Source organism: Pan paniscus, chromosome 3 (genome assembly GCF_029289425.2).
Source record: "Pan paniscus chromosome 3, NHGRI_mPanPan1-v2.0_pri, whole genome shotgun sequence".
Classification (NCBI taxonomy): domain Eukaryota; kingdom Metazoa; phylum Chordata; class Mammalia; order Primates; family Hominidae; genus Pan; species Pan paniscus.
The window spans coordinates 123,095,365-123,121,442 of NC_073252.2; the positions used below are offsets into that span (position 1 = coordinate 123,095,365).

Below are 26,078 nucleotides of genomic sequence, written 5' to 3' on the forward strand. Positions count from 1 at the left end.
CCCTGCCACTAAAGTTATTTATCTGCAAACCTGACCCCACCCCCATCTATTCTGCGGCAGCCTTTTGCTGTTATTGCTCTGACGCCGGCCAAGATTTGGCCGAAAAGGCAAAAAAAAAAAAAAAAAAAAGAAAAGAAAAAAAATCACCCCCCTTCTTAGCGCCTCCGCCTCGCTGTGCTCCCACACCAGACCGCCTACAGCCCTCCGGGAGGCTGAAGTGATTAGCATCCCGAGAAGCCAGTCGGAGGCCAGGCAAGGCGGAGGGCGCTCGCGGTAGGAGTGCCGGTCGGGGCTGCTTCAGCTCCGGCCCAATGGGGCTGGGGCGAGGGAGGGGCAGAAGGTGACAGGACTGGGAGTTAGGGGGAGTCCAGGCGAACTAAAGTGCGGGGATCAATGAGCGTCGAGCAAAGTTTCTGAGTGCTGCTCCAGCTCGCGGTCTTCCCTCCCCCTCTGTGTTTCGGCGACGCGCTGTGTGTGTGTGTGTGTGCGTGTGTATGTGTGTGTGTGTGCATGCCTGTGCGGCGGGGAAGGGGCGGGGAGAGTGTGAGGGACCAGGCGGGAGGTGGAGAGGGGCTCGCGGAGCCCTAGCTCCACCGCGGTCCAACCTTCGGCCCCGGCCGGCGAGAGGGAGAGCGCTGACAGGCGCCGTCCGGAGCTGCGGAGGGCGTCACTACAGCCCAGCGCCGACTTCGCCGCCTCCGCTGCCAACGGTGAAGGAGAGAGAGGCACCAACCACCCCCCGCCCCAAACAAAAAGCCTTGTGGATTACAAAGTGAAACTGACACGGGACAATAAAAGCAGAGATAGCGAGGGCAGGGGCGAGGCGCGCTAGAGTGGGCTTCTGACTGGGGCCGCCGGAGAACGACCCCCCTGGCATGGTGAGGGGAGGGCGACTCGGGGACCGCACGCTGTTTCTGCCCGACCCCTGCGAGGCCGAGAAGAAAGGGGAAACTGCGTTCGATTTGGATGTACAAATAATGGGTCGGCAGGCGCCCCGGCAGAGGTGAAAAATGCCGAGGAGACCTGGCTGTTGTTTGTGCCGGACCACGGGCTTGAAGCCGCAACAGGGGCGGCGGCGGCGGCGGCTGCAGGAGGGGAAGGGGCAGAGTTGAGCGCTCCCGGGTACGGGAGCCAGAGCGCGAACGCTAGCGCTTGGAACGCAGTTCCCGAGCTGCCTGCACGCAGACGCCGCCGCCTGGGCCTCAGCGGCCACTGCCGGAGCCCTGTTGGAGGGGCGTTGCAGCCTGGCTTTTGAGGAGTGGGGACTCCAGGAATTCCATCGCCTCCAGCTTTTGGGAAAGGAATTCGATTCTCCCGGTTCCCCACCACCCCTTCCCCGGTGCGCAGTTGTGCTTGGACGTTTGTTCCTCCCACTTCACGTTCTTCGCTGCGGGTAAGTTCTAAAGTTTCTGAAGACCGTTCTTTGCAATGATTCCTCATATACCTTAGATACAGGCAACTTCTCCCAACTCTCATCCACCCGGGTGAAAACGCTCAGACTATCTGGATTCAAAAACAAAGTAAAAGGGGGCATATATAAGAGGCTTGAGAAACTTTTCTGGGAACTCAGCTCACAGGAGTGTCCCGCGGAATGCCCTGCCGCTTTTCGCCACAGCATCTCTCTTGCACTCCGCGTTCAACTGGCTACCTAGAGTCTTTTGCTGATGCTACTTGCTTTTGCCGGACTGGAGGTTCTTTGAAATAGCAGAGGTCTCAGACCAAGCCGTCAGCTGAATCTTTGCTGGCGCTCCTTAATCCCTGTAAATATCATTGCGTTTGCTTCACCCCTTCCTTCTCTTTATCACATCGTTTTAGGGAGCCAGGACCATGGACTTAGCACCAGACAGGGCTACTGGCCGCCCGTGGCTCCCGTTGCACACTCTATCAGTATCTCAGCTCCTTCGAGTGTTTTGGCTACTGTCATTGCTTCCGGGGCAGGCCTGGGTCCACGGGGCCGAGCCACGCCAGGTGTTCCAAGTGCTGGAAGAGCAACCTCCAGGCACTCTGGTAGGCACCATCCAGACGCGCCCGGGCTTCACCTACAGGCTCAGCGAAAGCCACGCCCTGTTTGCCATAAACAGTAGCACCGGAGCCCTGTACACCACCTCCACCATCGACCGCGAGAGCCTGCCCAGCGACGTGATCAACCTGGTGGTCCTTTCCAGCGCGCCCACCTACCCCACCGAAGTGCGAGTGCTGGTGCGGGACCTCAATGACAACGCTCCCGTTTTCCCGGACCCCTCTATCGTGGTCACTTTCAAGGAAGACAGTAGCAGCGGACGCCAAGTCATCTTAGACACCGCCACCGACTCGGACATCGGCTCAAACGGTGTGGACCACCGCTCCTACCGCATCATCCGCGGCAATGAGGCGGGGCGCTTCCGTCTGGACATCACCCTGAACCCGAGCGGCGAGGGAGCGTTCCTGCATCTGGTGTCCAAGGGCGGACTGGACCGTGAGGTCACTCCGCAGTACCAGCTCCTGGTTGAGGTGGAGGACAAGGGTGAGCCTAAGCGGCGGGGCTACCTTCAGGTAAACGTGACTGTGCAAGACATTAATGACAACCCCCCGGTTTTTGGCAGTTCTCACTACCAGGCGGGGGTGCCTGAGGACGCGGTTGTGGGCTCCAGCGTCCTCCAGGTGGCGGCGGCGGACGCGGACGAGGGCACCAACGCGGACATCCGCTATCGCCTGCAGGACGAGGGGACCCCCTTCCAAATGGACCCTGAGACGGGACTTATCACGGTGCGGGAGCCCCTGGACTTCGAAGCTCGGCGCCAATACTCGCTTACGGTGCAGGCGATGGACAGAGGCGTGCCTTCCCTCACTGGGCGCGCCGAGGCGCTGATTCAGCTGCTGGACGTGAATGACAATGACCCGGTAGTGAAGTTCCGCTACTTCCCGGCCACCTCGCGCTACGCCTCGGTAGATGAGAATGCTCAAGTGGGCACCGTGGTGGCTCTGCTCACCGTGACGGACGCAGATTCTCCCGCGGCCAACGGGAACATCTCCGTGCAAATTCTCGGGGGCAATGAGCAGCGCCACTTTGAAGTGCAAAGCAGCAAAGTGCCGAACCTGAGCCTAATCAAGGTGGCCAGCGCCTTGGACCGCGAGCGCATCCCTTCCTACAACCTCACAGTTTCCGTCTCTGATAACTACGGGGCGCCCCCTGGCGCAGCAGTCCAGGCGCGCTCTTCTGTGGCAAGCCTGGTGATTTTTGTTAATGACATCAATGACCATCCTCCTGTCTTTTCACAGCAAGTGTACAGAGTGAACCTGAGCGAGGAGGCGCCTCCGGGAAGCTATGTGAGTGGGATATCTGCCACTGATGGCGACTCTGGTCTCAATGCTAATCTGCGTTACAGCATTGTCTCTGGCAATGGACTGGGATGGTTCCATATCAGTGAACATAGCGGCCTCGTGACCACTGGGTCTTCTGGGGGCCTGGACCGTGAACTTGCTTCCCAGATTGTTCTGAATATAAGTGCCCGGGACCAGGGAGTTCACCCCAAGGTGTCCTATGCCCAGCTTGTAGTAACTCTCCTAGATGTGAATGATGAAAAGCCAGTATTTAGCCAGCCAGAAGGTTATGATGTGTCTGTGGTTGAGAATGCCCCAACAGGGACAGAACTGTTGATGCTCAGGGCAACTGACGGGGACCTGGGTGACAACGGAACAGTGCGCTTCTCCTTACAAGAGGCAGAGACTGACCGGAGGTCCTTCCGTCTGGATCCTGTGTCTGGGAGGTTGAGTACTATTTCCTCCTTGGACAGAGAAGAGCAAGCCTTCTACTCCCTGTTGGTTCTGGCCACAGATCTGGGCTCCCCTCCCCAGTCATCAATGGCTCGCATAAATGTGAGTCTTCTGGATATAAATGATAACAGCCCTGTCTTCTACCCGGTCCAATACTTTGCTCACATTAAGGAGAATGAGCCTGGAGGTAGCTACATAACCACTGTGTCTGCCACTGACCCGGACTTGGGTACCAATGGTACTGTCAAATATAGCATATCTGCTGGGGACAGGTCTCGGTTTCAGGTCAATGCTCAGAGTGGGGTTATTTCTACAAGAATGGCCCTAGACAGAGAAGAAAAAACAGCTTATCAGTTGCAAATAGTAGCTACTGATGGTGGCAATTTACAATCTCCCAACCAGGCAATAGTAACCATCACTGTATTGGACACTCAAGACAACCCACCTGTATTCAGTCAGGTTGCCTACAGCTTTGTGGTTTTTGAGAACGTGGCGCTGGGATATCATGTGGGTAGTGTGTCTGCATCCACCATGGATCTCAATTCCAACATCAGTTATCTCATTACTACTGGGGATCAAAAAGGTATGTTTGCTATCAACCAGGTCACTGGGCAGCTTACCACAGCAAATGTGATTGATAGAGAAGAGCAATCCTTTTATCAGCTGAAGGTAGTGGCCAGTGGGGGCACAGTGACTGGAGACACTATGGTTAACATAACAGTTAAGGATTTGAATGACAACTCTCCCCATTTCCTTCAGGCAATAGAGAGTGTAAATGTGGTGGAGAATTGGCAGGCAGGTCACAGCATTTTCCAGGCCAAAGCTGTGGACCCTGATGAAGGTGTCAATGGCATGGTACTCTATAGTCTGAAGCAAAACCCCAAGAACCTGTTTACTATCAATGAAAAGAATGGTACTATTAGTCTGCTTGGGCCCCTGGATGTTCATGCTGGCTCCTACCAAATAGAGATCTTGGCATCTGACATGGGTGTCCCACAGCTCTCCTCTAGTGTCATCCTAACAGTTTATGTCCATGATGTAAATGACAATTCACCAGTGTTTGACCAACTCTCTTATGAAGTCACCCTTTCTGAGTCAGAACCTGTGAATTCTCGATTCTTTAAAGTACAAGCTTCTGATAAGGATTCAGGAGCAAATGGTGAAATTGCATACACCATTGCTGAAGGAAATACAGGGGATGCTTTTGGCATATTCCCAGATGGTCAATTGTATATAAAAAGTGAACTTGACCGTGAACTTCAAGACAGATATGTTTTAATGGTTGTTGCTTCTGACAGAGCAGTGGAACCCCTTAGTGCTACTGTGAATGTTACTGTAATTTTAGAAGATGTAAATGATAACAGACCTCTTTTTAACAGTACCAATTACACATTTTACTTCGAAGAAGAGCAGAGGGCTGGATCGTTTGTGGGCAAAGTAAGTGCTGTAGATAAAGACTTTGGGCCAAATGGAGAAGTAAGGTATTCTTTTGAAATGATGCAGCCAGATTTTGAGTTGCATGCCATCAGTGGGGAAATTACAAATACTCATCAGTTTGACAGGGAGTCTCTTATGAGGCGGAGAGGGACTGCTGTGTTTAGCTTTACAGTCGTAGCAACAGATCAGGGGCTCCCTCAGCCTCTCAAGGATCAGGCCACTGTACATGTTTACATGAAGGATATAAATGATAATGCTCCCAAATTTTTAAAAGACTTTTACCAAGCTACAATATCAGAGTCAGCAGCCAATCTGACACAAGTGTTAAGAGTATCTGCCTCAGATGTTGATGAAGGTAATAATGGACTTATTCACTATTCTATAATAAAAGGAAATGAAGAAAGACAGTTTGCTATAGACAGTACCTCTGGTCAGGTAGCACTAATTGGCAAATTAGACTATGAAGCAACACCTGCCTATTCCCTTGTAATTCAAGCAGTGGATTCAGGGACAATCCCCCTCAATTCAACGTGTACTTTAAATATTGATATTTTAGATGAAAATGACAATACCCCTTCTTTCCCTAAATCAACACTCTTTGTTGATGTTTTGGAAAACATGAGAATTGGTGAACTCGTGTCCTCTGTTACTGCAACTGATTCCGATTCAGGTGACAATGCTGATTTATATTACAGTATTACTGGGACTAACAACCACGGAACTTTTAGCATTAGCCCAAACACTGGGAGTATTTTTCTTGCCAAAAAATTGGACTTTGAAACACAGTCTTTGTATAAATTAAATATAACAGCAAAAGACCAAGGAAGACCTCCTCGTTCATCTACAATGTCAGTGGTTATTCACGTGAGGGACTTTAATGACAATCCTCCTAGCTTTCCTCCTGGAGATATTTTCAAGTCTATTGTTGAGAACATTCCCATTGGTACATCTGTCATTTCAGTGACTGCACATGACCCTGATGCAGACATTAATGGGCAACTATCCTACACAATCATTCAACAGATGCCAAGAGGCAACCACTTTACCATAGATGAAGTCAAAGGGACTATATATACTAATGCTGAAATAGATCGGGAATTTGCTAATCTCTTTGAGTTGACTGTAAAAGCCAATGATCAAGCTGTGCCAATAGAAACTAGACGGTATGCTTTGAAGAACGTGACCATTTTGGTTACAGACCTCAATGACAATGTCCCAATGTTTATATCACAAAACGCCCTTGCTGCAGACCCATCAGCTGTGATTGGTTCCGTTCTGACAACAATTATGGCTGCTGACCCAGATGAAGGTGCTAATGGAGAAATAGAGTATGAGATCATCAATGGGGACACAGACACCTTCATTGTTGATCGTTATAGTGGAGACCTGAGAGTGGCTTCAGCGTTGGTGCCTTCACAGTTGATCTACAATCTCATAGTTTCAGCAACAGACCTTGGGCCTGAAAGGAGGAAATCGACCACTGAATTGACCATCATTCTTCAGGGCCTTGATGGACCTGTTTTTACTCAACCCAAATATATAACTATTTTGAAGGAAGGAGAACCCATTGGCACAAACGTGATATCAATAGAAGCAGCTAGCCCCAGAGGATCCGAGGCCCCAGTGGAGTATTATATTGTTTCAGTTCGTTGTGAAGAAAAAACTGTTGGACGCCTCTTTACTATCGGACGACATACTGGTATAATTCAGACCGCAGCCATTCTGGACCGGGAGCAAGGAGCATGTCTTTACCTGGTGGATGTTTATGCCATAGAAAAATCAACTGCTTTTCCCAGAACACAGAGAGCAGAGGTAATGATTTTGTAGTCATTTGTTATTTGTTGATTTGCTTTTTAGAAAAATCATTCTCTTTATATTTACTCTCTATAATTGTTTACCTTCATTGTTTATTGTTAAATTTGTGAACAGGAACACCTAAAAATGTTCTGTCAAAGGCTAACAGAGAGCTACATAAACTTTAGTTTTAATCTTGGTTGCAACTAAACAACAAACTTTCTTTTCACTTTATATTTTACTTTATAGCAATCAAATATATAAGGTTAAGGAGAAATCTTTAGCCATTTCAGAGGGGAAAAAAATCCATATATCTAAGCTAAATTGCTGAGGTAATCTAAATACCACTCAATAAGGAAGGCTACCAGAAGATGGGCACTTTCAGAATTAAGAAGACCTATTCCAAAATGAAGAGCTTTGGTAGGAATCAGCATTGTACCATAGCTCTTCAGGAAGAGTGGCCATGGAGGATGGGCTGACAGTGTACACCAGGACAGTATTAACTTTCACATCCTCAGCAGTCTTGGCAGTTTCTTTATAGACAGTGACTAATTTTAATGTGCTGAGCCAAGTTTTGGAAGATTCCTGATTTCATGTGCCTTAACATTTTAGACACTGTCTTCTGACTTAGGATAATCCTTCCTTTTCCCTCTTAAATTAAGGCATGCAATGTGCTGTGAATAATCAGAGACTAGGGATTGTTTCTTGACAATACTGAGTTCAATGCCATGAGATAGATATACGCTGTTCTGTTTGTTGGTAAGTAAGAAATTAGTGTTTCATAGCATAAGCCAAAAGAATTCCAAGCTCAGCCTTCCCTGGAGTGTATTTTAGGCTACTGCCTCCTTGTATCGTTGATTTGCTTTTTAATTGAACTACTTTCAATGTTATTTTGATAATCAACTAGAAATGATATAGCTATACTCCAGAAAACTCTTGTTTGCTGTTTCTCAGTTCATTCTTTCCCTCCCCAGGCCCCTCAAAGACATTCTAGTGTCAGTCAGCCAAAAACACAAACATCAAATGTGGTTTGTGATAGTTGGCAGTGACCCAGACACAACATGCAAGTGAAATTGAGGCTCATGTGCCTGTTTTCTTGCTTCTTTTCTTTTTTGGGGGGAGGAGGTGGGGATTTTCTTTATTTTAAATGATAATTTATTATTATTATTATATATTTTTATATCCTCTGTGATTTTTTTTCATAATAGTTGGTTATGTCTATCTGTGGATGGGGAAGAATATTTATGGCTTAAAGGACCATATTAATTAGAGATATAATTCTAAGGGGAATTCAATTTTATCTTTACATACATAGCACTGAAAGGATTTCTAAGCCAAAAGTCCTCTTTTACCTAATTATTTAAAAAATATTTTAATAAAGGGCTTATATGTTGAGCTATTTGGTGTAGCTCAGGCCATGATTTATATGTAATTGAATTTTGATTTGAAGTTATCCATCTTCTAAACCCACAATCCTCTCTCTAACTTTCTTCTCTGGAATGAATACTTACATGAAAATATTTGATTAGTTTGAAAACCAAAATATTGATTGAAGGCAGGAAATTAAGTCATTCCAGACTTTAGATGAATTTGTTAAACTGTAAAACAGATTATGTTATTGGATGCTGTTGTTTGGTTCAGTGTAGTACATTTTATTAGAATACTATGGAGAATGAGAATAAATGCTCAGTTTTATCATTAGATTTATTGTGTCTTTTTTATTTACCCATTAGCTATGCAAAGATTGGCTTAGCATGAAAGTATTAAATAGTGCTGCCTCTGCAATAGGCAAGAAGATTAAAAATGTTTATAAGTAATTTCGTTATTAATAGGGGATGATTTGTTTATTACTTTTTATAAGTCAAGTAACACCAATATGAAAAGTTATCATTTATATATACTATATTCTATTCATTTAAAAATCTGGGGAGAATTCAGTGTGATGATTTTTTTAATTAAAAAAAAGTCAGCATATCTTCTGTGAACTTAAGTGCTGAAATTGTAAACCCAATTTGAGTTCTCAAGATCCAACCACTTTGAAAATGAAAAGCAAATGTGTTTCTCCAAAGAATATTGAAAGCAGTGGTTGTGAGCTAGAATTTCATATTATTATTGGTTGGATTTTTCAAGTGTATACAATAAAGTGCTGTTTTCCTTCTGCTCAAACAATTAATTTACTGTGATTCTGCAAAAATAAGTTATACATTTCCTCTTGTTATCAAAGGCAATTTTTAAATTGTTTGTTTAATTGGACTTTGTCCAGTGCATTTTAAAAAATTATTCATGTACACTGATAAGAGTCTGGGTTGCTTACTCAGGTTTCTGGCAGAGTCATGCTGATCACATTCCATGGGCAGGCAGAGAGTCAGCGGGTAAAAGAGAAACAATTTCATCTGCATTCTTTTCCTAGCTCTGACATTTGGGGTAAGAGGCTAATGACTATGACTCTGATATTGTTCATTCCAAAGATTTGTCCAGTTATACACCTTTACTTACGCTACTTGTTATATCCAAAGATTTGGCATTGGTAGTAATGTCATTGAAAGATTGTGTTTGGGTTTCAGACACAAGATTAATTACCTTTTTATTTTGTCTCTTTATGTTCTCAGAAGAGCTTAGATAGTCTTGATTATGTTAGAATAGGCCATGTAAAGTTTGTGGCATTTTTCTAGGTTCACCAAAAAATAGATATATGTACTTCAGTAAGCATTTATCCTTTAATGTGTATTACATAGGAACATGCAACTTAGGAATGTGGTTGGACCCCATGATGGTCAGGGGCTTTGTTTTATTGGTCTTTGTTATTTCAGACCCTGGCATATTACCTGATGTATAGGAGGTGCTCCATACATGTTTGCTGAATAAGATGGTAGAAGACCTAAGATCAGAACATATGTCTTTATAACTTGGGAATAAATCACCAGAGAAAAGCTGAGGAAATGAAGGGAGTTAATAAATCTGATGCTGCTCATTAATTGAACTCAGGTCAGAGCATAATAATTATCTCTGCTCTACAAATGAATTGATAACTGTCAGGAAACTCAACAAGGAAGAGGAATTTATGTGGGTGTTCTGATATGGAGCTTAGTGTTTAAATGGAAGGAAGCAATCTTATACATTCAGGTAGTCACCAGGCCATAGTTCTCAAACTTGCTACATTCAGGACCCCTTTATGCTCTTAAGAATTGTCAAGGACACCCCCGGAGACTTTGTGTAAGCATGTCTTGTCTATTGGTATTTACCATTTTTAACAGTAAAACTGAGGAAATTAAAAATATTTGTTAATTCATTTTAAAACTACATTATATTTTAAATATATAACATTTTTATTTTGTTTTTAAAAAGTTTATTTTTTCTAACTAAAAATTAAAGAGTGGCATTATTTTACATCTTTACAAATCTCTTTAATATCTAGCTCAATAGAATACAGCTGGATTCTCAAATCTTCTTGGGCAATATATTGCAATATGTTGTGTTTTTGGCTAAAATATACAAGCAGAATCCATCCTTACACAGATATTTGGAGCGGGATAATAGAGAAATAGTTTGCCTACTACATCAGAAGTCCACAGTGGCAGTTTCTTAAGACTTACTTGCAGTGTGGAATATGAAACCCTGTCAGCAAACTTTTCATAGTCTGTTACATAAAAATACATTTATCTCGCATTCGTAATGAATTTTTTTACCTATTCCTGATTTAGAAATATCAGGCATTGATCATTTCAAAATTATTGGTGTAACTGATAAGGAATTTATCATAAAAGTCTTTAATATATGACTCTCAACCTGTTGGTGATGGTTAGAAGTTTTCCAAATTTGAATTTTTACTCAAAAGCTCAAATTTTACTATTAGTAACATATATTGTTGTTTTCCTGGAAGTGTCAGGCTTCCTTTGTTCATGATAAAAAGAAAAGATTATGCATACTCAAATATTTAAAAAGAAACAGTTGCTCTTTCGAGTAAAAATCGTATTCCACAAATCCAGTGGCTAGTTCAGCTTACAATTCAATTACACATATGCATTTCTTTGAGAAAACCACAATACCTAGGTACAGAGTAATGGGTCTTTGTGCACATATTGCTTTGTGTCACACAGGATATTGAAAAGACATCAAAGTTGAGTCTAGATTTGATAAAACTAATACGTTTTCTGTTTTCTCAAGAAAACTTATTTACCTTTTTAAATGAAATAGTTTTGTTTGTTTGTTTGTTTTACTGTGAGTATGTGGTGGTGAAGAACACAATTACTGCTAAAGTACTTTGGATCTACTGCTTTGATTTGTGCTAAAGTACCACCAGTTTTACCCACCATTGCTTTTGCACCTCTAGCATAAATGCCAACACAGTGAACAAAGGCAGAGGATGGTTTGCATTATCATGTAAACAGTGTTGATTTCCCAGGACTCCTTAAACAGGTCTCTGGTTTGCATGGAGGTCCATGCATACTCCACAGTGAGAGAATCATTGGTGTGGGTAGTGAGATTTTGGCAGTTCAGTTAACAACCAGGAAAAAAAGAGCCACTTGAAATAATATATTAAAAGTATGTTTGGAATATTAGGTAAATGGACTATGATTCATTAATGATTACAAATGAGTTTTAGCAATCTGATAATAAATTAATTTATTTTCACAAGAAACTATTAAGATTTCCAAGAGAAATGATGGAGACATTTGTGAGGTCAGTTTTGGATACAAACGTTAGAAATGATTTTCTTTCACAGGGTTTTGAATCACAGTAGTCCACCTTAGATTAAATGTCTGTATATCTTGTGTATTGAACCTCACAAGCAGAATACAGGCAAGAGAGCTGGATATATAATAACTGTTATTATTATAAAATTTATTGAATATTGCTATGTTTAGACATAATGATAAGTGCATAGTGATAAGTGCATTTTTAGGGATTTTATTTAACCCATACAATACTAATATCATTTGCATTTTGTAGCTATGGAAACTGAGTCTCAGATAAGTTAATAAGTTGCTTAAGTTCATATAGATAGAAAGAAAACCATATCCAGACTTGAATAACTTCAAAATGCATCCTCATAACTACTCTTCTATCAAGCTGGATCAGTCTGTGGTTTTGGTTAAGAGAAAAGCTCTTTGCCCTATAGCTATGATGATATATGTATGCTTTTTAATAACTTTGTTTTCACTCTCTGATTTGTTGCTTAAAAAGCATTTAAGGCCAGGCAAAGTGGCTCACACCTTAAATGGGAGGCCAAGGCAGACAATTCCTTGAGGCCAGGATTTTGAGACCAGCCTGGGCAACATAGTAAAACCCCATCTCTACTAAAAATACAAAAATTTGCCGGGCATGGTGGCGCACGCCTGTAGTCCCAGCTACTTGGGAGGCTGAGATAGGAGAACCACTCAAACCCTGGGAGCAGAGGCTGCAGTGAGCTGAGATCATGCCATTGCACTCCAGGCTGGGTGACAGAACTAGACTTTATCTCAAAAAAAAATTCATAAGTATTTTTATGTATTGTGTAAAATAAAGGGAAACAATTTTTGCCTACCACAGCTAAGGCCCTCAGCAGATCGGTTACATCCCTAGGCATCAGTTAGTGGTGGTAGCAAGGAGCCTAAATTGAATTAGGGAGACTTCCAAGGGTTTCTAGAGCAGGGAAGAAGATGAGAATTTGAGAGAAGAGAGCTGAAGGCAAATGGAGAGCAAAGGTAGATGAGGGGCCTCTTCTAACCTACAGCACTATTCACTTTGGAAGCAGTCACTGGAGTTTAAGAAGGTGGAGAATTATTTTTGAATTTTTAGGTGATAAATCATCTTCTTTGGAATAATGATGGGGTTGGAGTGGATGGAGTGTGAAGATTATTTTAAATAGGAAAACATTTTACTGCTTCCTATGTGTTTGAAGTCAAGAGTGTTTCTTTAAAAAACAGCCTGGGATAAATTTTTTGATTTTGTTTCTTCCCTATTGGTATGTTTTTAAATGTATTGAACAAAATGCTGTGAATTAAAGGGCTTTATAAATTTTTACGATAGGTACAAATGTGTATGACAAATAGGATTATTGATGGCTAATTATGTTCATGCTGCATATTTTATATATATCTTCAGGATGCTTGATTTACTCCTGCTGCTAGATTTCTATAGACATAACTCATCTTCCAATGAATTTACTATTTATTACTTTTTTATCTTTATTAAAACCCTAGTGATTTTAATTCTTTTTTGTTTTATTCAATTTTGAGGAATCTGCTCTAGGAATAGTTTTGAAAAATAGTTATTTACTTAGAATTTTGTGGAATCAATTTTTCATTGCATTGTCTGCAGCTTGCACTTTGTCATCATTAGAGTGAAAAACTGCCTAAGAACCTCATTAGTTGTGAGGGACTGTTGCATTAGTGACTGTAGCAAACTGCATAGGCCCTGAGGTGGGTTCTGTATTTCAAGAATTAATAAATCTAGGCCCAGCTCTTTACAAAATCCATAAAAGTAGGTGGTATTCCGAATTAGGCACTCATGAGTGGAAATAGGAAAAGAATAACTGGCAGGTGATGTGGGTCAAGATGAATATAAAGTGTCCAATATAGAATACGGTAAATATTTTCTAATAATTTCAAGCTTTATGTAGTCTGTGACAAAAGTAGCCATTTTAATAGTATGTTGACTGAGAAGGAGAGTATAGGGAATGCAGACAGGTGAAAATATTCTATTAAACAAACATTCTGTATAAAATACACACATGTAATTATATATTAACACGTATGCCCCCATTGTACAAAGACTGTTGGCTTTTCTTTGCTCTTAATATCCTGAGACAAAATTGGACAATTAAGTCATGAAGAGGAAACAATCTAATTGGCAGATAATTTATATGTGGTAATTAAACAGTGATTATAGGACCACAATCTTCTTCAGTTTCCAGACGTGTATGCATTTTTAAGAAACGATCAGTGAGTAAAAACCAAAGAATTTTAAGGCTTTGAAGAAATGTTGAAAGACATTTAGAAACATGCTTTGCTCCTGGCAGGTGGGAGCAAATGGCATTTTTGATGATTGTTACAGATTATTTGACATTTCTCTAAGGCTGTTTATCATTCACAGATTCTAACATATATAAATCGTTTATGTTATTGTTAGACACTGGTAAACAGTCTTGCCAGGTGCTGTCTTGCCTTTGCAATGGTTCTGGAGGTAGATACAACATATCATCATTTGACAAATGAGAATACTGAGGCTCATGGAGGTTGCTTATGGAGTTGGTTTATGGTGGAAGCAGGATCTAAACCCAGCAGTCTGCCTCTGAAGTCTGTGCATTTAGTTCCAACACAGCACTAACTAATGCTACTTGTAAGAATGATTATTTCTATACATTTGTAGACATAATTCTCACCATGTAAAAAGTTGTTTTCATATTTCTATACTTTTTCATGTTAATGATTGAAAAAATATAAGATAAAATGAAATTTTGGTGATGAACCAGTAGTAGGATTACTTTAGGTCCCTATCAATCTTTGTTTAGGTCCATATTAACCTTTATAATCTTTATTAACCTATAATCTGTTATTTCTTCATTTTGCTTTCTAAAACCCAAGGCAGGAATATATTTCCATTCTTTCAGTTGCTCATTTATTTTCTTCCCTTTGCAGCAAAACTTTTTGAAAGAGTTGCCTGTACCTGCATTTTTTCTTCTCATGATCTCTTAAATCTACTCCCATCAGACTTGGCCCCTGCCACTCCACTGAAATTGCTCTTACTGAGGCCACTATGATGGACACATTGCTAGATCCAATGGCCTTTCTCAATGCTCATTGTAGCTAATCTAAAGAATATTTGACCTAGTGGATTTTACTTCCATTAAATGCTTTATTCGGTTGGCTTCTGAGTCATCATATTCTGTGACTTTTTACCCTTTTTTATTTCTTGGACCAATCACTTCTCAGCCTCGTTCGCAAGCATCTCACCATGTCCTCAAGCTCTAAGTGTTGGAACATCCCTAAAGCCAGTTCTTGCAGTCTTTCTCTTTTTACTCTATACTCATTCCCTTGAGGATCTCAATCTCATAGCATTAAATGACATAGATACACTGATGACTCCAAAATTTTGCCTCCAGCCCATATGTCTTTTCTGAACCCTACATTCGTATAACCAAACACTTATTCATTGATTAGCTTCCTAAGTGATATTTTAAATTAACATTTTAAAATCTGAGCTGCTGATATTCTCCCCAATAAAAACATATTCCATCTTCACCCATCTTCTTTTCAGTTGATGGCAATTCCAACCTTCTGATTGATCAGGTCAAAAATCTTAAGAGTTATCTTTGACTCCTTTCTTTCTCACCCTACATACAACCTTTCAGTTGATCTTGTTGGCTCTGTCTTCAAAATATTTCATTTCAATATGATCATTTCATGATAATTTCTCATCATGCTCACTGTTACTAACTTGGTCTAAGACACCATCATTCTTCCCTTGGATTATTGAAGACATCTTCTTGTTGATTTCTGACAGTGTTCCTACTGTTCTCTTCTCTTACTTGGCTTTACCTACACTGGCTTCTTTCTATTCTCGGAACTTGCTAGGCACACATTAGCCTTCGGGCTTTTGCCTTGGCTCTTCCTTCTGCATAGAACACCCTTTCTCCAGACATCAGCCTAGACAACAACCTCCCATACTTCAAGTATTTTTTTGTATCTCACATTGCAAATTAGGCTAAATGTTCCTTTAATAACTTATTATTGTAACTATCCCCTCATGCTGCCTGATTTCCATTGCCTTGTGGCATTTCTTCATCTTCCTCTCCCATAAGGCTTACCAGCCTCCTTCACCAATTTCTACTTATCTCCTCACATGTTAAATGTTGGAATGCCCCTGGAACTAGTTGTTGAATTTTTTTCTCTTTTTAATCAATTTCACTGAGGAGCTCAACCAATCTCATTCCTTTATATAAAATTTGAACACTATATATGTATAGGGGTGGGTGTGAGTGATATAATTTATTGATTTATAATGTTGATTATTGTTTGATCTGTCTTCTTCCCACTGGAATTAATTTCTACAAGGGCAGATATATTGATCTGCTATGTTCCTTAACATATCTCAAGAGTCTAGAACATTACTTGGAACAAACGTAGTAGACACAATATAAGTTTCTGTTGAATGACTAAGTGAATGAATGAATGAACTGGCATCTCAGCCTTTGTCCTTGTCCCCTTCAGTTTAGTCTAGCAACCAGAGTGAGAGTGATCTTTTAGATCATTTCATTTGCCCAAAAAGTTCCCATTTCACTTATAGTAAAAGTCAAATTCTTACAATGACCCTGAAGACCCTAGTTTATTGCTCTTATTAGTTACTGTTTGGATCTCTTTTTTCCTGACTCCCCTTGCCTGAACTTGTTCAGCAACCATCAGAGCTCCAGGCCCCAGCCTCAGGCGCCCCTCCTTAGGGTCTTTGTGGCAGCTCTGGCCTGGACTGCTCCCTTCCTCACTTTCCCCACATCATTTCTGAGAGTCACCTTGCAAAGTCCTTCTTCCCTCCAGTTTTCGTTTTTCTCTTTCCTTCCTTTTGTTTCTGCTTTTTTGTTATCATCACCCGACATAACACATATGTTACTTGTTTATTCTGTTTATGGTATGCCTTCCCTTTAGAATATATGTTTCATGAGGGGAAAGCTTTTCATCTGTTTCTGCTATATGCACAGCACCTACAGTGTGGCTGGCTCTAGGCAGATGCTCAGTAAATCATTGATAAGCTAAGGATTTACTGTTGATAATGCTGCAAATATGCTGCTTAAGCTTCAGGAGCCCAACCAGTGATGCATGCTGAAGTAGGGGAGTCATTTTTCATCTCTTAAGCCAAGACTTTAGAGCCTCTTCTGAAATTAGGGAAGTTAACTGATTGGAAAAGACTGGTTTTCCTTCATAAAAAGATAGTGGCTACATGACTTGATTGGCTAAGAGCATGTAACCCAAACTTCAGAAACATTTATGGTGTCTGTGAAGGAAAGTGGGACCACTAATGCTATAGATGTTTTGGTAAAGTAGAACATTTTAGAAAATATATATCACAGTGTATGCTACACCATCTCATGTCTTCTCATCTCCTTCAAACTTATCTAATTTTGCTTTAGAGAGCAGATCTTAAGTTATTGTTATCGTAAACCATGTTGTTCATCAGAAAACAGGTGAATACATAGAAACTTTGAAAACATTACTACTTTTAATATTGATAACTTTAATTACTGTCATTCCTTTTTTCTAATTTACCATCCTTGTTCAACATTTCACATCAATAATATCAGTAAACTTGATTTTAACACGCAGCAAAGAAAATACTGCTGGACAATCCCTCTTGCCTTAAGTTTAGTTGAAAGAATGCAGGCTTTTGATTTAAGAGAAGCTTGATTCAGATGTTGTCACAGCTACTCTCAGAATCTTATTTTCCTCATTTGTAAAATGGTAATGATAGCCTACTTCATAGCTTCTTGTGAGAAAAACAATGGCACTCTATAAAGTTTATTAGTGCTCTTCCCCTTTTTCCTCAAAATATATATCTGCACAGGACTATTAACATTTAAGAAAATGTCTTTCTATTTTTAAAGTATTTTAGAGTTCCGTTCCATTCTTTTTTTTTTTTTTTTCCTTTCTCAATTTCCTCAAGTCTGTAAGGAAGTCAAGCATTTTTATGTTCATTTTAAGGAAAAGACACAAGGAATTTCATTATTTCTGTGTGGTCACACATCTAGACTAGCACCCAGGTTTATATGACTTTGGTCAACATGCCTGACATTAAACAATACTTCCCAGTCTGGTGTTAATGCTATTTTTCATCCACTATTGTATTGTTGTTGACATAATTTAGTAATAGTTATAACCCCTTAAGTGAAGTTATTTATGAATTGTGAAACTTTTTTAAAGGTTTAGTTGCTCAGGAAACAAACAAGTTAGAATATTTGAATATTCAGTGTTTGTTTCATTTTCATTTGATTTGATTTGATTTGATTTCATTCAGTGTTTTGTTTCATTCAGAGAGAAGCCTTATCTCTGATTTAGATGAGGGATATTCATCTCTCAATTTTTAGTGATGGTAGTAAAATATTGACTATTATGGAATTGTGTGTGTTTGTTTGTGAGCCTATTTAGAAATCGTTTTTTGTCCATGACTTAATGCAGTTTTCTTAATTGAGGTCGGCTTGGCTTGTCCAGTCCAAAAAAGGGAAAACTATCTATCTTTCGAAACTACTCTTTAACAAAACATATAAATTCTGGTAACTTTTTAAGTGAAGGTTTTCTAACTAATGATTAAAACGTTTTCCTGGACAGAAAAGTATTTTCTTACTTCATAAAATATTCAAAATAAGCAAATACACAAAGAAGATGGGCTTTCTTCTGCTCGGGGTAGTGTTTTATAGTATATACATTTTTGTTCTTTGGTTAAAATACTTACTCTTATTTTTATTTATACATTGGCTTCATTCTACAATAGATTTGAAGCAGTTTACAAAAGTATATATACAACAAAGAGATACAATATTTAAATGAATCTCTAAGTAGTAAAAATAAGTGTTACTAAAAATAATCCTGAAATATATAAGATTAGCATACAGATATATGTAATTTAGGTAACTCATTGAGTTTATGTTTAGCTTTCTAAAGGCCAAGTCAAGCAGAGAAGCAAGATCAGATATGTAAGTCATGGTGCTCTTATACTAAACAAACACAGAGTAAACAAAGGAAATACAGATTTTCTAAACCCAAGGAACTTAATAGAATTCGTCCCACAGATGCTTAAAACAGACCTATTTTAAAGTGATGATTTTCTTAATGGCATCTTCACTAGTTCAATGACAGAATTTCAACATCATTTTAATGTAACGTCTTTTCGTGTGGATTTGTGGCAAATTGTAAAAGTGCAGTTCTGGCAAATTATTTATTTATGGATCAAAAGAGATTCCCCATTGATAAGTGCTTTTGTTTAGCTTTATTTCATGAAGTGGATTAATATTTTATAACCAAAGCAAGAATATCCCTACTGGGGTTTTTCACATTAGCATATCTGTAGCACATCACAGGAAAAATCTAACTAGAGAGATTTTCTGTAAAACTTTAGCTTAATCCTTAAGGAGACTTTATTTTAAGCTATGCTGCAGTGATTAAAATGCTTAGCACCAATTTCTAGTAATCTGCGTCTTAGATTGTTTCCATTTTTCAAGAAATAGAAACAATCATCCTGTGAGATAACAAAATTTGCTATTGAAAACATTGATGCTATTTTAAAATGTCATATATTTTCAAATATTAAAAATATAAAAGAATAACTATCACATACACTCTAACTTTTCCTCTGGTGGAGTCACTAATATCCTAAGGCTAGGAAGGTGAGGAATCAATACCAAGTAAAGGTCAGAGCTCTAGGATGGGAATGGGAGTCTCAGGTTTTTAATTCTAGGACAGTCATTTGACACCTCATTTTCAAATGATAAACTGAAACAATAGGGTTTATGTGGCCCACTCATATAACACACTTAGTTGGCAGAGGAGTCCCAGATTAGAATTTCTTACTTACTGAGTATAGTCAACCTATACTTAGTGTTGACTCCAGTCCTTAAACACGGAGTGAGAAAAGGAGGCTACAGCTTCCTCATGATCTTCACATCTCCATCAGCATCCTCCCAAAGACATCTCCCAAAAACATGGAATTTAAAGTAAAACAAAGATTTTTTGTTATGCAAATGTGGCTTCAAGATGAAGCCTTTGGACCCCGATTCTTGCTCTTTCCCACATGCCCCCTCACCTCTTCCCATGCACCTGTCCCCATCCCATCCATATTGTTGTCCCTAAATCCCATTTACAAAGATCCTGGATCCACCAACAGCTATAACCTTTCTTTTTTCATGACACTGCTTCTAAATCCTTTGCACAATTCTGCAAAATTGCTTCCTATCAGGTGCTAATGGCATTTAACCTTTTAGGGATCTCCTGTCTTCAAATTAAAAAATAATAAAATGTATTCAATTCTATTGTCATGTTAATTTCAAATTTTTTTAACAATTTTGAGATGTTTGAGAGTTTCAGGAGATTTGCTTAAAACAAGACATGTATTTCATGTATTACTTTAATACCAATACCAATTGTGATTATGTCTATCTAATGGCAAATTTGAAACATAATTCAGAGTTATTAAATGTTACTTGAATTGATTACATTATATGGTCATAGAATTTTCCTCACCAGTAGCTGTATGGCAGTCCTTTAATTGCACAAAAGTTAACCCATAGTCTCTTTTTTTTAAGATAGTACTTTAAAATTTCCACTAAAAACATTAAAATACCAATTCATGTATAGTATAGCTATGTGGAACAGAACAGCCTGTGTTGCAACGCCAGCTTAATATTTTATTACTTCACATAATAAAATAGGGAACGTATTTATCCACTGAGGTTGTAATTAGTTACAAGTAATGAATCTTTAGTGTTCTAATTCCAGAGCCTGGCAGATTTAGAACACCAGTTGACCCTGTCTTGCTGGAAAATGAAGAAAGTGGGAGTAGAATTTTCTCTGTAGGACAAGACAGCTTTGGATGGGAGGGACAATAGAAGCTTGCCAAAAACGTGGGTCAAACTGAACACAGATGGCTGTAGCTGATAGAGGTGTCTATTATTGTGTTTTCTTCTCAGCAGTTTTCTCTTTGTCAGTATTTTTATACTTACATGAAGAAATTTTGTTGCTCAGCAACCAAGAGAAAATATACTAATAGAATCAATTTTTGTCGGAAAAAAAATGTTGGTGGTAGATGTTGATGATGGGATTGGGGTGGTGTTGTGATTGAGCAGTATTAACGTAGGAGCAGAGGTGATTTTCTCGGAGTGCTGTTTATTATAAGTGTCTAAAATTAAATATATCACATTATCCATTTACTGCTTAGCTTGCCTCTGTCTTATACCTCCAATACTATTTGGGAAAAAAATGGCCTAAGTAAATGTATTCCATTAGTTAATAATATAATTTATAATACACGGAGGAAACATTTGAAGAAATAAAACTATAATTTACATTTTTTTAATAACTTCAGTGTTTCCTAAAGTCAATTTTTTAAGCTTCATTAAAGGATTTCATGTGTATTTCATTTTTTTTTTTCTGGAGGAGTTCTATTTATTATTCTTGAGTACATCTGTTTTCTGCATGGTGAAATATTAAAATAAATATATATTTGAAAGTCCGAATAGTTTTGTTCAAATACTGGCTTAACTTTTCATGCTGTGTGACTTTAAGGGAGAAGCCAAACTTCTCTGAACCACAGTACCTTTATCTGTTAAAAAAAGAGAATTCCAATCCCTTAATAAGTGTTGTGAGGAAAATGTGCAGTACACATAGCACTGCATATTTTCCTAAAAGACTGTTTGATTTACTTTTGTTGATGCTACATTCAGTTATTTACTCCTTGTGTGGTCCAGAAGGCAATGATAAAAAAATGTAAACAACTCCTGGTCATGTAAATAGCTACTGTTCATACAAAAATTGTGAAGACATTTTTAATGATACCACATAAAGGGAAATCAAGAACAATCTTACAAATTCTGTTTCTTGGTTTTAAGGAAATTATTAAGGAACTGCATTAAAAATAACTCTGTGGTAATTTTCTTCATTGTACTGTATCAGGTAGAAAAATAATTTTTAAATGAGTGACTAGTGAGCCGCAAGACATAACCAAGAACAGAAGGGTTATTAGCTAACAAAGGGAAGCAGATGTAATTTTTAAACATTGATTTTGCATTTATTTATTTTAAGTAAACTACAGAATTTTTAAATTTTAATATAATGCAAAGGTAGAGTAGCATTTTCCAATTTATACACTATGTTTTGATAAGTATCAGATACTGAAGTTATATTCTAAACATAATCCACCCGCCTAGGGAAACGAATAAAAATATAACCTTTGTTAAAAGATAGGGTAAGTGAATTGTTAATGACTATTCCAGAAGTGAGACTTCAGAACATAGTTTGGCTCTAAAAGACCTTTTTTTCATTTTAATATTATATTTGAAACACTTAGTAAAGATAAATTTTTAAATGTTCGATGTCTGATCATTGTAAGCAATGTCATTTTGTGAGCTCTATTTCTGGAACTAGAAAAATTACTTTGAAAACTGTCCATTCTGGTTGTGCTTTTTTGAGTAAGTGGTCTTAGTTGTATTTTAATAGAGGAAATGAAACAAGGTACCACTCTTTTAATGTATTTATTCTGATGTTGAGGCAATATGTTAGAACAAATTTAATTATACTATGACTATGAAAACAAATAAAATTAGGCAGAACTAGAGTGATAGGCGGGAACTCATTGTTGATTTTCAACTTAAATATCATATACTTATTAATATATGCATTACAAATATATCATTTAATTATCTCAACAACTCTAGAAGGTAAGTAATGCTATTTCCATTTTGTAGATGGAGTATCAAGGATCATGAAATTGTCAGTATATTGTTTTGTGGTAGAGCGCCATTTGAGTTCATTTGGTTCCAAGGCTTTAGTTCTTTCCAGTACACTTCACTGGTCTTCAATTGTTATAAATCATAGCCTGCTAATTTCATAGAAAGGAGATTAAAAGCAAAAGCCATAAATATAAATACGAAGTATTTGAATGCTGATCTATATCATAACTACATCTTTCTTTTTTGTTTGGATTATAGTGAATTTTTAAACTAGAAAATATAAGCAAACAGTATTTTTGAAGGATGAAATAACCACACTCCAAAGTACATCAATGAATCATATTAAATTAACCATTAATTAATCACATTAAAAGGAAAAGCATACTTAGGAAACACAGAAAATTTATTTTTTAAGGGTTGAACTTATAATTAACTGAATTAAATGAGATGTTAAATTAACTTTGAAAGGCACATTTCTATTACTGATATACCTAAACTTGCCTCCTAATTAAATACTTAAAAATAAATGAATCAACATTTGCTTTTAATAATGACCCTGAGAGAAGGAAAATATAGAATATTTAACTACAAGTTAATAACTAATAATTAGTATAGATTTAGTAGTAGAAGAAAAGGTAAGATGGAGCCAATACTGTAACTACATTATATGTTAAAACACTTATATAAACACAGCCAGATATAATTATATGGAGGTTGCTTTAAGGATTACTGTTTTACATATAAAATTTTCCTTACAAGAGTAGGTGAACATAAAAAGACTATTGAATTCAAATCTAGGGAACTTGGGAAGAAAAATAAAACTCTTTTAGAGAGTTATGTAATACATGGGAAGAGTAAGGACTTTTGATTCAAACACACTTGGGTACAATCATGACTTGGGGAAGCTGTCTTCCCCAAGAGTATCGCAGTATCAGTTGCCTCTTTTGTGAAATCTATTTCACAGAGCAGCTTTGAGAAACAAAACTTAAAAATGCACCCATGATACTCACCCCAAATAAGTATCCATTCACTTCTCTCTCATTTTCTTCATTTGCATAGATGCTGGTTTTGTCATTGATCAGACAAGATTGCTAGGATATAACATTGAGAACTATGTAAATGACGCTACATCTTTTCATCCCTGTTCTTAGATGGAGATAAGTTTGAGAATTTTCTTGGGGTGTTTCAGTAGAGAATTAAACCTCCTTAGGATTTCTGGTTTTGTTCTGAAATGCAAGATGGACATGGAAACAGAAGGGACATTAACCTGTTTCTCTGCCATTTGCCTGGATGTATATATTTACGTTGCTAAGATCTTGGTTCTGCACACTGTCATTTAGACAATAACTAAGGATTTCCGAATTAGAAGGGATAAGTATTAACTAGGACCTTGTTCTTATTTTTTATTGTGGATAATTTGTTGGCCTTTGTACTACCTTCCCATCCTCAACTATCATTCCAGTATTCAATATGCGAGATACAGTGTTTCTTACTGGGGATTTAAATATGCATAGTTCAGGTCAGATACACATATTTCAAATATGCATGGTTCAAAGGTAAGCAGTTACCTTTAACAGGATAGCTTCTATTTATAGCTTTTATCCATGCCCTCAAGAGACTAACAATCTAATAGGAAGACAAACATCACATAAACTATTATCAGAAAATCTAAAAGATTGCTGTGATGAAAAAGTTTCACCAGCTGATTACGGTAACTGGTTTCTGTAATCTCAACACAATTGAGATTATTTATCCTGTCTGAACTTTTGGTTTTTGTATTTCATAAGGCTTTGTCTGCATATTTTAAGCTATTGGAAATGAAAATTTTTTTAATCTACGTGCAGAAAAAATATCAGGCAAATTATACCCACCTTTATTCTTCTGTTTTTAAAATACTGAATATGAAATATTACATTCCTATGTAATTAAATAGCGTTTGATTTAAAGCATGTGCACCTTGGGCCTCATCCAAGGGATACTCTAGTGTACCTTGGTCTGAGGCTGCTTATCAGTCCTGATGTGCTTTCCCTTTCCTTCCTGTTTGAATACAGGTCCATTCTGTGCTGTTACCATCTCTGTCCTTAAGAGCTTCCTTTGCCCTAAGATGCCCCGATGCATGTTTGTATTTGATGACATATTTTTACATCCTGGTCAGGAAATATAATTATTCATCTCTCTACAACATTATCAACATTATCTCCTTTTTTTTGTGACGGAGTCTTGCCCTGTCGCCCAGGCTGGAGTACAGTGGCACGATCTTGGCTCATTACAACCTCTGCCTCCCGGGTTCAAGCGATTCTCCTGCCTCAGCCTCCCAGGTTCAAGCGATTCTCCTGCCTCAGCCTCCCGAGTAGCTGGGATTACAGGCTCATGCCACCACGCCTGGCTAATTTTTTTGTATTTTTAGTAGAGACGGGGTTTCACCGTGTTAGTCAGGATGGTCTCGATCTTCTGACCTCGTGATCCGCCTGCCTCGGCCTCCCAAAGTGCTGGGATTATAGGAGTGAACCACCGCACCCAGCCTCCAACATTATTTCTATGGTAATAGTTATTAAACAATAATAGCATCATTATTAATAATTATGGAACATTAACAGCAACTACCTCTAAAACAACTAAAACTAACATTTATTTAAAACAAATGGCTATTCATGCTATTTTATTCAAACCTCAAAATAATGCTATGAAATAGTTATCGTTGTTATTACCATTTCACTGATGAGAAAACTGAGGCTCAGGGAAGATTAGTTAACTCCCTTTGGATCATACAATTAGGAAGACCTAGAGCCAAGATTTCAGCCTAAGCAAAATTCATCCTTAGCAATAGCACATCCTGACCTGGTCATATATAAGAATTTAATAGTAGTTTCTGATAAAGATATCGGTTTGGAAAATTTAAAAAAAATAATATTTTATTGTACATCTATAATATAATTGTATAGTTAATTGTATAATTGTATAATTTTATATGTGTAGATGAGATAGTTTAAAAAATATTACTTTAAGTCCTTTTTGAAATGAATCGTGAATAAAAACAGTTTGAATATAGAAGCAGGATTTTAATCAAATGAATATAGAAAATATTCTTTAAAATCACTGACAGAAAATACAAGAATTTCAGAAAATGAACCTTCAACATATTTTTTCAAGGGCTCTTATTCTTTTCTGTTTTGTGGATATTCAATATAAGCAAAATTTTAAATTCAAAAAAATATTTAATTTTATATGTTGATATATTTTAGTTTGATTAATTCTCAAAACTTAATGTACATGAGACTCTCTTAGGTGGATATTTATTTAAAATGCATATTACTTTTCAGAAGATTTCATGAAAGTTCTTGAAACATATTTTAACAAGTCCCTCAAGGGATTCTGATGCAAATGTCTCGTAGAGCACATTGTAAGAAACAACTCTTTTTTTTTTTTGAGACGGAGCCTCGCTCTGTCGCCCAGGCTGGAGTGCAGTGGCGCGATCTCGGGTAGCTGCAAGCTCCGCCTCCCGGGTTCACGCCATTCTCCTCCTGCCTCAGTCTCTGGAGAAGCTGGGACTACAGGCGCCCGCCACCACGCCCGGCTAATTTTTTGTGTTTTTAGTAGAGACGGGGTTTCACCGTGTTAGCCAGGATGGTCTCGATCTCTTTTTAATAGGTTAGGTCATATATAAGAATTTAATTACACATTTGCAAAT

The 26,078-nt window shown here is 38.5% G+C and overlaps 1 protein-coding gene across 2 annotated transcripts in view; it reads left to right on the forward strand.

Annotated features, from left to right (window-relative positions):
• The first annotated feature begins 373 nt into the window (after positions 1–373).
• Positions 374–26,078, forward strand: part of FAT4 (FAT atypical cadherin 4) — a 177,861-nt gene continuing 152,156 nt past the window's right edge. For both annotated transcript variants that reach the window (XM_008969462.4, XM_008969463.4), the window contains exons 1-2: positions 374–1,393; positions 1,816–7,002. In XM_008969462.4, coding sequence (XP_008967710.3) covers positions 1,828–7,002 — 5,175 coding nt within the window. In that variant the 5' untranslated portion in view covers positions 374–1,393; positions 1,816–1,827. The remainder of the gene's footprint in view (positions 1,394–1,815; positions 7,003–26,078) is intronic.